The sequence below is a fragment of the Cupressus sempervirens genome, chromosome 10 (assembly GCF_028749045.1).
Source record: "Cupressus sempervirens isolate cs-2001-9-10 chromosome 10, ASM2874904v1, whole genome shotgun sequence".
NCBI lineage: Eukaryota > Viridiplantae > Streptophyta > Pinopsida > Cupressales > Cupressaceae > Cupressus > Cupressus sempervirens.
In genome coordinates, this window is record NC_143127.1 from 442,548,570 (window position 1) to 442,561,705 (window position 13,136).

The 13,136-nt window shown below is 36.5% G+C and overlaps 1 protein-coding gene across 1 annotated transcript in view; it reads left to right on the top strand.

The window, feature by feature from the left end:
* The window catches only part of LOC149534618 (DNA-directed RNA polymerase II subunit RPB1-like), a 30,717-nt gene extending 18,076 nt beyond the window's left edge, over positions 1-12,641 (top strand). The window contains exons 3-14 of the mRNA XM_089804788.1: positions 1,226-1,534; positions 1,636-1,794; positions 1,968-2,129; positions 2,203-2,423; positions 2,517-2,658; positions 2,738-3,073; positions 3,168-3,454; positions 3,762-4,020; positions 4,109-7,197; positions 7,297-7,368; positions 11,983-12,036; positions 12,136-12,641. Of these exons, the coding sequence (XP_089660914.1) occupies positions 1,226-1,534; positions 1,636-1,794; positions 1,968-2,129; positions 2,203-2,423; positions 2,517-2,658; positions 2,738-3,073; positions 3,168-3,454; positions 3,762-4,020; positions 4,109-7,197; positions 7,297-7,368; positions 11,983-12,036; positions 12,136-12,238 (5,193 nt within the window). The 3' untranslated portion in view covers positions 12,239-12,641. The remainder of the gene's footprint in view (positions 1-1,225; positions 1,535-1,635; positions 1,795-1,967; positions 2,130-2,202; positions 2,424-2,516; positions 2,659-2,737; positions 3,074-3,167; positions 3,455-3,761; positions 4,021-4,108; positions 7,198-7,296; positions 7,369-11,982; positions 12,037-12,135) is intronic.
* Positions 12,642-13,136: the final 495 nt, after the last annotated feature.

Genomic DNA, 13,136 nt, shown 5'->3' on the forward strand with positions numbered 1-13,136 from the left:
AGCCCAATAACATGATGGGATATAAAACTTGAGGAGGCATCATAGGATAATGACGGTGAGGATGCGATGCCTTCAGATGCAGGGCTGGTTGGTGTTCAGTTGGGGGATCTTGACTATGAGGAGTCCAGTAGTTCTTGTGACAGACAAGGAAGAGTTTGCGTTGAGGGATATGATTAGAGGCCTCCCTTCCCTACATTTTGATATTTTGTACTTGTTTTGTTATTTTGTTACTCATTGTAATAATCTTTATGATATTTTTTATCCAATAGAAATCTTCAAATTTGTTGGTTCAAGTTTCAAAAATTAAATTCGCCAAATTGAAATTTTATTTAGTATTCTAATATCTATTGATGTTCAATGATCAAGTAAGTATTCACAATTTGACTTCTTATGTTATTAACTGATACTTGGCTAATCAGATCTGAAAATTATATGCATTCAAAATATTTGCCTGTTAACTGTTACATGGCTAATTGGATTTGAGCATCGTATGAAATTAAAGCCACATAAATGCATATGTATGAATTGCATGTTGTAAAATGCCCATTAAAATCTTATAACAGCAGTTTGTAGTCATTTAATTTTAGTTCCTTTAGGCCTTATAATCTTAATAAAACAAACTGGGAAAGAATTCAAGAATTAAAAGTAAAAAAATAAGCCTCAAATCTAAATCTGCCTTATAATCTGAATAAAAAAACTGGGAAAGAATTCAAGAATTAAAAGTAAAAAAATAAGCCTTGAATCTAAATCTATAGTCTTTTGACGCAGCAAGAGAATGTCCTTATTTTAATCCAGACTTGATTAAATGGCTTTGCCGATTTACTTTGGTGAGCTCAGAATAAAATCTCGATAATAGGGTTCACTTTTCACCTATTGTTTACAAATCAGTACATATTGTTTTTGGTTTTTGTTTCTATCTTTTATTTGTTCAAATTACAGAACAATACCCCAATAAGTATCAGAATTTTACAAGCAAACCAGAAAATTGTTTGCTTGAGACATTACGGATGGCTTAATAAACTCTAGAAAATGTAATCAGAATCAGGAGTTGTTCGTTAACTTTACAATTGGTTACATGTTTCCTACTTCAGAAGAGTTAATGCTGGCAAATGCCTATAAGTAAGAAATAAAATTTGCTTTTATAATTTTATTGCATCATATTGTCAAATTTTTGTGGCCCTTCTATTTTGTTTAAACTGAGGTTATACCTTTTTTTAAATTCCAGGAAGATCATCGTTTCAAACAAGCATTGAAAGTAAAGAACCCAAAACACAGGCTCAGAAAAGTTTTGGATTGTTGCAAGAATAAAGCGAAGTGTGAAGGTGGAGATGTCATTGACGAGGATCAAGGTCAAGATGGAGATGACGAGGTTAAGAAGAAGCGGCACGGAGGTTGTGGTGCTCAGCAGCCCAAGATCTACATTGATGGAATGAAAATAATGGCTGAATATAAAGCTCCACGCAAGAAAGCGGATGACCCAGAGCAGTTGATGCCGGAGCCTGTTGAGAGAAAACAACAATTATCGGCTGAGAGGGTAATTATGTTAAAGAAAAGTTAATGGATACAGTCAGTTTCAAAATGCAAACAGTTTCTGTATATTGTTATCTCAATGCAATTTGTCTTACCTCTATGCAGGTTTTGAGTGTTTTGAAGCGAATTACTGATGAAGAGTGTCAAATGTTGGGATTGAATCCAAAATATGCTCGTCCGGACTGGATGATTTTACAAGTGCTTCCAGTTCCACCACCTCCAGTGAGACCTTCAGTTATGATGGACACCACCAGTAGGAGTGAGGTATTATTCACATTTTCCTTTGGTGTTTTAGACAGACAGCTCCATATTTTTAGCTCAAAATTACAAGATATTATGAACTTATGCTTTGTGAAAAATCATATTTCTGCAGACTGTCATGTCATCTCATTGGTGCCTGCAAAGATTTGATAGAGTTCATTCATATAATTTTGCAGGATGATCTTACTCATCAGCTTGCCATGATTATCAGACACAATGAAAATCTTAAAAAGCAGGAGAAAACTGGGGCTCCAGCTCATATTATTTCCGAGTTTGCCCAATTGTTGCAATTCCACATTGCTACATATTTTGACAATGAGCTGCCTGGTCAGCCAAGGGTAAATATTGCTCTTATTAATTATGTTTGAGTTTTCAAATCCCAAGCTAATATTTTATGCTTTTGATTGTCAGGCAACCCAGAGGTCAGGACGACCAATAAAATCAATATGCAGTCGATTGAAAGCTAAAGAGGGTCGCATCAGGGGAAATCTGATGGGGAAGCGTGTAGATTTTTCTGCACGTACTGTTATTACACCTGATCCTAATATTAACATTGATGAATTAGGAGTTCCCTGGAGTATTGCACTGAACCTGACATACCCAGAGACTGTCACTCCGTACAACTTAGAAAGGTGAATATCAGAAAATGTTAGTTTCTTAATCTTTTCTGCTGCATGACCATTGTTATATAATTTATGCTCATTCAGCTTGTCTTAGTCAAACAGATTAAAGGAACTCGTCGAATATGGACCTCATCCTCCACCAGGTAAAACTGGTGCGAAATACATTATCAGGGAGGATGGTCAGCGACTTGACCTCCGTTACTTGAAAAAGAGCAGCGATCACCATCTAGAGTTGGGCTATAAGGTATAAGATCGACTACTGCAATTCATATTTTCTGAAATACTTTTATGCAAAAGTGTTTTTCTTAATCTATGCCTTGTAGGTGGAGAGGCACTTGAATGATGGAGACTTTGTTCTTTTTAATCGACAACCAAGTCTTCATAAGATGTCTATCATGGGCCATAGAATCAGAATCATGCCTTACTCAACTTTCAGATTAAACTTGTCAGTCACATCACCCTACAATGCTGATTTCGACGGAGATGAAATGAACATGCATGTTCCCCAGTCATTTGAGACAAGAGCAGAAGTTTTGGAACTAATGATGGTGCCAAAATGCATCGTCTCTCCGCAGTCAAATAGGCCTGTCATGGGTATTGTGCAAGATACACTATTGGGTTGTCGAAAGATTACAAAAAGAGACACATTTATAGAAAAGGTAAATAGTGTGAGAGGTTAGGGAAAATCTGCAATGTTGCGTATTGCAAGTTTCACTCAGTTTATGTTATAATGACAACCTTGGTTCCTTGCAGGATGTCTTTATGAATATCCTAATGTGGTGGGAGGATTTTGATGGAAAAATACCTGCTCCAACTATTCTAAAGCCAAGGCCGCTTTGGACTGGCAAACAAGTCTTCAATCTGATTATTCCAAAGCAAATTAATCTGATAAGGTATTCTGCATGGCATGCTGAGTCTGAAACAGGATTTATTACACCAGGGGATACATGTGTCCGCATTGAGAAAGGAGAGGTTATTTCTGGCACTCTTTGCAAGAAAACCCTTGGGACTTCTACAGGAAGTCTAATTCATGTCATCTGGTATACTTCTATCACCACTTGTGTACTTTAAATGGCATCCACAGGCTAGTAAAAACACTCAAGAGTCTTCTGTTTTTTGGGTGCAGTTGAAATATATAAGAGTTTCTCAAAAATATGTACATTCTTGTGTTGTTTATTTGTGGGTCTTGGCATACTGAATTTTCACCTTACATGGCTATACTGCTATAGGTATCTGAGCAATATCTGAATATAGAAGGATTCTACAGACTGTAGAATAGAATTATTTTCTGAGATTCACTTTTCTAGATGCATGTCATTTTTGTAATAATATGTATACATCTACCAGGGAGGAAGTTGGTCCAGATGCTGCTCGTAAGTTTTTAGGTCACACACAGTGGCTTGTAAACTACTGGCTGCTACAACAGGGTTTCAGTATTGGTATAGGAGACACAATTGCTGATGCTGCTACCATGGAAGTTATTAATGAAACAATTTCAAAAGCAAAGAATGAAGTCAAACAACTTATTAAGGCTGCTCAGGATAAGCAATTGGAAGCAGAACCTGGTCGAACAATGATGGAGTCTTTTGAAAACAGAGTCAATCAGGTATCCTTGAATCATCTACAGTATATAACTTTTTTCATTCTTATAATTTACTGCCTCTTACCAAAGTGTTTTCTATTTCCCTTTTCAGGTGTTAAATAAGGCTCGTGATGATGCAGGAAGCAGTGCACAAAAAAGTTTATCTGAGAGTAACAATTTGAAGGCTATGGTTACTGCTGGGTCAAAAGGAAGTTTCATTAACATATCTCAAATGACTGCTTGTGTGGGACAGCAAAATGTAGAAGGGAAGAGAATTCCATATGGATTTGATGGAAGAACCCTACCACATTTTACAAAGGACGATAAAGGTCCAGAAAGTAGAGGCTTTGTGGAGAATTCGTATCTACGTGGTTTGACTCCTCAAGAGTTCTTTTTTCATGCAATGGGAGGACGTGAAGGTTTGATAGACACTGCAGTGAAAACATCAGAAACAGGGTACATACAGCGTCGTCTTGTGAAAGCTATGGAGGATATCATGGTTAAGTATGATGGGACTGTCAGGAATTCACTTGGCGATGTCATCCAGTTCTTGTATGGTGAGGATGGTATGGATGCTGTTTGGATTGAGTCACAAAAGCTTGACTCTTTGAAGATGAAAAGGAAAGAGTTTGAAAATGTTTATAGATACGAAATTGATCAAGAAAATTGGAATCCTAGCTACATGTTGCCAGAACATGTAGATGATCTGAAAACTATCAGGGAGTTCCAAAATGTTTTTGATGCAGAATTGCAGAAACTGGAGTCAGATAGACGGCAGTTAGGAACAGAGATTGCACCCAGTGGTGATAACTCATGGCCTATGCCTGTAAATCTGAAGAGGCTCATCTGGAATGCCCAGAAAACCTTCAAAATTGATCCAAGGAAACGATCAGATATGCATCCTATGGAAATAGTAGAAGCAATTGACAAGCTTCAGGAAAGACTAAAGGTTGTTCCCGGTGACGATCACATCAGTATTGAGGCCCAAAAGAATGCCACTCTTTTCTTCAATATTTTACTGCGCAGTACATTTGCAAGTAAACGTGTACTGAAGGAGTACCACCTTACAAAGGAAGCATTTGAATGGGTAGTTGGTGAGATTGAATCTCGTTTCCTTCAGTCTTTGGTGGCTCCGGGAGAGATGATTGGATGTGTTGCAGCACAGTCAATTGGTGAACCAGCTACTCAGATGACATTGAATACTTTCCATTACGCTGGTGTTAGTGCCAAAAATGTTACTCTTGGTGTTCCTCGGCTGAGAGAAATTATAAATGTTGCAAAGAAAATAAAAACACCATCATTATCAGTGTATCTAAAGCCAGAAGTCAACAAGACAAAAGAGAGAGCAAAGAATGTTCAATGTGCACTAGAGTACACAACCCTGCGAAGTGTTACAGAGGCTACTGAAGTGTGGTATGATCCAGATCCAATGAGCACTATTATAGAGGAGGATGTTGATTTCGTGAAATCATACTATGAAATGCCTGATGAGGATATTGCACCTGAAAAAATATCTCCATGGCTGCTGCGTATTGAACTGAATAGGGAGATGATGGTTGATAAAAAGCTCAGTATGGCAGACATTGCAGAAAAAATCAACCTTGAGTTTGATGATGATTTGACATGCATTTTCAATGATGATAATGCAGAAAAACTTATTCTTCGAATACGTATCATGAATGAAGAAGCTCCCAAGGGAGAATCACAAGATCAAAATTCTGAAGATGATGTCTTTCTGAAGAAGATTGAGAGCAACATGCTCACAGAAATGGCTTTACGAGGCATTCCAGATATTAATAAAGTTTTTATAAAATCTGGAAAAATTAATAAGTTTGATGAGAATGAAGGATTCAAGCCTGAGACAGAATGGATGTTGGATACAGAAGGGGTCAACATGTTAGCTGTTATGTGCCATGAAGATGTTGATGCTACAAGGACAACAAGTAATCACTTGATTGAAGTTATTGAGGTGCTTGGAATAGAGGCTGTGAGGAAATCCCTTCTTGATGAGCTTCGTGTTGTGATATCCTTTGACGGGTCATATGTGAATTACAGACATTTAGCCATTTTGTGCGACACAATGACATATCGTGGCCATCTAATGGCCATTACTAGACATGGTATTAATCGTAATGATACAGGGCCAATGATGCGATGTTCGTTTGAGGAAACAGTTGATATTCTTTTGGATGCTGCTGTTTTTGCCGAGGCAGATCCTCTGAGGGGTGTTACAGAGAACATCATGCTTGGCCAGTTAGCTCCGATTGGTACAGGTGATTGTGCATTGTATTTGAATGACCAGATGCTACAACAGGCAATTGAACTCCAGCTACCCAGCTATATGGAAGGAATGGTAGACTTTGGCATGACACCATCTCGGTCCCCAATAACAGGAACACCACATCATGATGCGATGATGTCACCAAGCTATTTGCTTAGCCCAAGTCTCCGTAGCTCACCAATTACAGAAGCCCAATTTTCTCCCTATGTTGGTGGGATGGCTTTCTCTCCATCCTCATCTCCTGGCTACAGTCCTTCATCCCCAGGCTATAGCCCCTCATCTCCTGGATATAGCCCGACCTCACCTGGATATAGCCCAACATCTCCAGGTTATAGTCCCACATCTCCTGGATATAGTCCTACATCACCATCCTACAGTCCAAGTTCTCCTGGATACAGCCCTACGTCTCCAGCATATTCCCCCACAAGCCCATCTTATTCTCCCACTTCTCCCAGTTATAGCCCTACATCCCCGAGCTACAGTCCCACTTCTCCCAGTTATAGCCCTACATCCCCAAGCTACAGTCCCACTTCTCCCAGTTATAGCCCCACATCTCCTGCATACAGTCCCACTTCCCCAGCATATAGCCCTACTTCTCCTGCATACAGTCCTACATCACCTTCATACAGCCCGACATCACCATCATACAGCCCGACATCTCCTGCCTACAGCCCCACATCTCCTGCATACAGCCCCACATCTCCAGCTTATAGTCCAACGTCGCCAAGTTATAGTCCAACATCACCGAGTTATAGTCCAACCTCTCCTGGGTACAGTCCCACTTCGCCAAGCTATAGCCCAACATCTCCGAGTTATAATCCAGCCTCTACGAAGTACAGCCCGACATCACCGGCATATTCTCCAAGCAGTCCAAGATATTCCCCTTCAAGTCCATACAGCCCAACATCACCAAATTACAGGTAAAAATTGCAATATAATGCTGCTGTTTGCTGCTTTTTCATGTCCATGAGATATGATTTGTGTTGACTTTATTGATCTTGAAACTTTTTCTTTGACAGTCCTAATTCACCATCTTATTCACCAACATCTCCTTCATTTTCGCAAGCGAGTCCTACTTACAGTCCTACAAGGTAAGGCGGTATTTCTCATTTGCCCATTTCTTTGAATTGTTCAACTGTGGTAATGAGAAAACAGTTTTGATGATTAAATATTATAGAGAAATGAAGATACTAGTAACTCTACTTAAATGAAAAAAAGTTTATTTCATTTAACTAGAGTTTCTAGTATCTTCATTTCTCTATAAATTTTAATTGTCAAAACTCTTTTTTCATCACTTTCCCATGGTTAATTATTTCATTTTAACTAGAGTTTCTTGTATCTTCATTTCTCTATAAATTTTAATTGTCAAAACTGTTTTTTCATCATTTTAGCATGGCTAATCATAGAAACTGTTTTCTTGTTTACATAACATAGTTAATAATCTCTAGCAATTTGGTCTTTTGAGACATGCAGTGCTGATAGCTCCCTACATATTGATAACTTGTAGAAATCAACAAACATGCTGAAATTAAATCTATTCCGATAATTAGATTTGAAAGCCTTAATCTGCATACCAAATTTTAAAATGCTTAAATTCCTTGAGAGCTCCTGATTTCTTTTTGAGGCTATATAACTGTAAATTCCTGGTGTAACCATAATCATATAGGAAAGAATGTGGCACCATAAAGTATATCTTTGTATAGGGCCTGTAAATATCAATATGCATTAACTCCAAAGATAGGTCTTCTTTTCAACCTACCTATCCTTAAGAGACTTTCTACATTATTTGCCTGCCATGATTACTGATTATAATCCCTTTTGTCCATGTGGTTTTTGTAAACATTCTACACCACTTCTGCCTATTAGAAACATATTGAAAACTCAGATGTGTCTAGGAAAAGTCAACCTCATGGCATATGTAAAGACATCAATATGTAACACTGGGAGCTTCAATCATCTTGATCCTCTTATTATGCTTCAAATCAATTCCCATATCTGCATATTAGAAAAATACTGGAAATTTATATGTGGTGGAAAAATCAACCTCCTGACATATGTAGAGACAATGATCACAAGAATCAGGGTTAATTTAATAAATCTTGTTAATATCCCCTTTGAAAAACATATATTGACATCAAAAGTAACGTCCATATATTCATATCTTATTGATTTGACTTGCAGGCAAAAGTTTTTTAATCCTAGGAGACAAAAATATTATGAATTATTATGTTCTTACTTACTGCAAAGTTGCATGTCTCCAGGGGGTTCAATATGATGCATGTCATCAATGAGAATCACAGATTCTAATCTTTCATCATCTTCCACAAGGATCACAAACTAGTTTTCTAACTACAGGTGTTTATTGACACTGGAGTAAAATAATAAATGCATAACCATTCCTTTTTACTGTGAAACTTCAAAAGCATGTATATAATCTTCATCCAAATAATCAACAACATTGGCCTGATTATTTTAAAATTTTTGTATTTGGATGGTTTCTTTATATTTTCAAGTTATGCTATCAGATTTCCAGGTTTCCTTAAATGATGAGTACTAGATGAAATTAATCCATAGATTGACGGCGGAGATTAGGAGTATTTAGTGATTGATAATTGCCGATCTAGGGTTTCTGAATGAACTATAGTGTGGTTGTGACTTATCTAGGCTTCTTCCACAGGTCTGTGTGATGTTTAGAAATGTAGACCAGATGTTGAGCAGAAACCACGGAAATGTCTTAAGGCTGCTTTTACCCGGATCTAGGGTTTTAGTTATGAAGTGTCATTACTGAAAAATTCCCTAACACGAATTTACAAATTTGTGACAAACTGGAAACATAATTCAACTTGTTATAAAGAACAATTTATAGTATCGTATCCGACTCAGATGTTTCCACGTGCAAATTAGTGTCCATAACATGTCAGACTTCCTAGCATTATTAAAATTTTGATACAACTGTATGATATAATATATGCAATGCTGCAAGATATATTTAATGTTAAACAGGTTGATGTGAGGCTTTCCCATCCTGTTTTGAAGGAAACAATGGGTTTTAGATAGGTTCTCATTAAATCAGAAGTTTGATACTTACACCTGAATTGCTCAATATTTTCTATTGCAATTTGACCACCTGACACCTAAAGAATATTTCACCTTAGGAATATTATATGTGTAATTATAAAAGAGCAGGGCGTTTAAAGTTGATTTTAGTTAAACAAATATTTAGATCCCAAATCACTGACGAGAACATTGCTGCTAAATGGAAAAAAAATTAGAAATACCATTTACCTATATCCATGTAGATGTGCCTCCAAGATGACCTGAAAACTGTCTTTAGACTCTTTTATTATTCAGATTAGTTTAGGCAAACTCAAAACTCTTTGTATGCATAATTTTTGCACTTCTCAGTATGGCAACAGTCTACAGAAACAGATCAGCCGATGTCAAGGCAAAGATAGCACTCCACATATCATTAAGTTAACTTTTGTTAGATTCCCAGTGGCATCTCTCTCTCTCTCTCTCACACACACACACACACACACACACCTGACTAAGCCCCAGGGCATGTCCTTGTTTCTCTCAGCACACCATTACAACTTAGATTGCTTTAGATTGCTCAGATTCCACAGCTTGCTTTCCCATTTGGACATGGGTCTATTCATCCCTGTTGGCATGGCGGCCTCATTTTGGTGACATGTATTTACTATTTACCAGCTGTCTCTCAGACCACAGTTGTAAACTCATATTACAATTTTTTTTTAATATTATGGGAGTTATGTTGGCCTTGGATGTCAGGGGTGTTTTAGTGGTAGCACTTTGAATTCCCCTAGGATATCCAGTGTGGTCATCTGACTTTGGATGCTTCCTAAGGAGCATTTCTGTGCAGAGTGACTAATGATGATTCATACGGTGCCATCATTTCAGACAAGACAGGGACATTTGATGTGATTTCCTTCTAGTTGTCGCGGGCAGATGCTTTTAGGGCTCTTGAGTGCTCTTCATAGCTATCTGTTAGCTGCAGGGTGCTTTATTTTATCTTTGTACTTCCATTATTTTGATTCTAAGGTTCCTTTTTCCTAGAGCTTTCTTTTATTAATTGCTGTGACCTGTTGTCCCATCGACCTACTTTTGGTCATCTGTGGTTATCAATATAACTTCTTTCTTTCTCATTCCCTAGATCCATTGCCCTGGCTCTATACCACAACAAGAAGAGAAAATGAAATTGTGAGATAATAAGAAATCCTCTGGACAAGAGTAACAATCAGAAGACTAACTGAAATAGATGCCAAGGGAGATGGGAAATGTTTCCCTGTGGTGGTGCAATTAAGGTAAGAAGCTGAGGCAATTTGATTCAAGGCTTTTGACTTCTGTGGAGAATATGTGCTAATAGCTGAATAGGAATAAATTATAAATTCAAATAAAAATCAGTATTCCGGTTGAAAACAGTATTGGAAATGTCATGGCCTCTCTAATCCTAGTTAATAATATATAAATAACTTTTAATATAATTACATCGAGAGGTGTTATACAGCGGCTAAAAGTGCCCCCAGGTGTGTAAATCTATAAAGATTAAAATGTGCAGTTGACTTAATAATAAAAATGATTAAAATAAACTAAACAGTTGACATAACATTGGTAAAGTATAGCCCATGCAATCAAATAAATAATGCTTTTGTGACTGATAAATACACAAAATATAAAAAGTTTGAAATCAAATAAAATCAAATACGAGGAGGGTGACTGGAAGAAGCCAAATTATAGCAGCAGCAACGAATTAAAATAGGGAAGTACATTTGTTTTTATCTTATATCCATAACAGTAAATATAAACTAGGCTTTCGTCATGATTTTTTTTTTTAACTTTTTATAAACTCCCAGTAAAATATAAAAATATTATGGAGAAGCATATTCCGTTCATATACACCACAGATTTTTAAAAAAATAGATGCATTGGGAAGGATATCTCTGCATCTTTTACATAATTTTGTTTAAAGTTAGGTATGTGATTTTTATATATATTTTTAGCTATATAAATAATATAAGTAATTATAATGCTTTATACATTATAATTATATTATACATAAGAGACTTTTAAAAATAGTAAATATTTCTGCAGTATAACGCAATATTTCAAATTAGGAAGAAGACATCAGCTATACGACTTTAAAGCTTATACATGTAAGTGAAAAATAAAATACACCTTGCAAGTGCAAAAAAAATGGGAGACCTTTCTGTTATACTTGGCAATACACCTATTACAATAAATTTCAGACTTTTTGGCACAGAAACGATTGATTGGCATTTAACTGAAACTTCTTGAATTGAGTCTATCGTAGGACCACTTACACCATTCACTATCGCAATCACTATCTCAAATTATCTTCTTACACATTATAGAGTGGGTATATTATACGGTTTTCTAAGCAACTACCTGCATCTTTTCCTGGATTAGAAATCTGCACGCAACTTCCTTATTTAAATTTTATTTAGATCCTCTTGGGTTCACAGAAACTATACACAATCAAATCTAGAAGTTCTTGCAAATAAACAAAAATAGTATCTTGCAAGAAGTCATATCCTTAATTTTAGGAGCTACGTACACATTATATATATGTGTTGTGCTTTGCCAAATGGCGCTAGAGCAAGTATGTAATGATGAAGGCAAATTTGTTCTTTTTGTTACCATTACTGATGCAACGAATATTGCAGTCCACCTTATTCACCTGCAAGTCCTGGATTCAGTCCAAGTTCACCACAATACAGGTAAATGTTTGGCTTGATTTTAAAGATTTTAAACTTCTAGCTCAAAGACTTTCAATCAGTTATTGACTTGTTTACGAATCACTGTTTTCGGTTAAATAGTCCCAGTGCTGGTTATTCTCCGACTGCTCCTGGTTATTCTCCATCTTCCACAAGCCAGTATACACCACAGTTCAGCAACAAAGACGAGGGGAGTACTCGGTGACTTGCATAAAGATGTTGGGTCTACAGATTTTCTTTTTTGGGCACATCATCTACCAGAAAGATGTTCGACGGGGACACTGCTGTTTTCACTTTCTTACTGAATAATGTATCATTAGATTTGGTATTCACAACTTTTCTGGCAATGTATTTTGATTGGTGTTTGTTCAAGCCCAATCTTTAGTGGACAAGTGTCAAATAAACCGTTTTATCATGGTTCCACTAGTTCATTTGTTCTTTTCCTATCTGCCAGTGGATCGCTTAACTGTGGGTATTTATTCCACCTTTAGCCGGTGATTGATGTTCTCTCTGGATGGTTAAAATTTGTATTTATTAATTACTTTCAAAATTACAGATCAGTTTATGTATTTTAGTTTATTTAAAAATATAAACAAAATTTTAAATCAGGTGCATTTTGGCCTCTGCATAAGCCAAAACCGCCGAAGAGTGCCATGGCAACATGCGTCGTCTTATGACGTGCTTTATCTTTTTTGACACATGCTGCCGATGTATATGAATGGCTATTTACCCTAGTTGAATTTGATCTGTTTGAGAAAGTACTTATTTTTATGGTTTTTTATTGGAAAGAGGCCGAAGCTACAATTATTGTGTTGTGATTAATTATTATTATAATTTATTAAGAAGGTAAGATTAAGATTATTATTGTGTTGTGATTAATTATTATCATAATTTAGTAAGAAGCTTAGATTAATCATATTTGCATTGTCAAGTTCTTGTGTAAGTTGGAATTATTAAATTTAGTTTTTAATTAATCATATACCAATCACATAAAGGTGTTAAAATTTCAATCAAGGTTTCTATAACTTGGTTGTAAGGCTGGATGTCTGAAAGAATACATCATCCTCGTGTTAAGGTTATGGACATTATCATTTGTAGAGAAC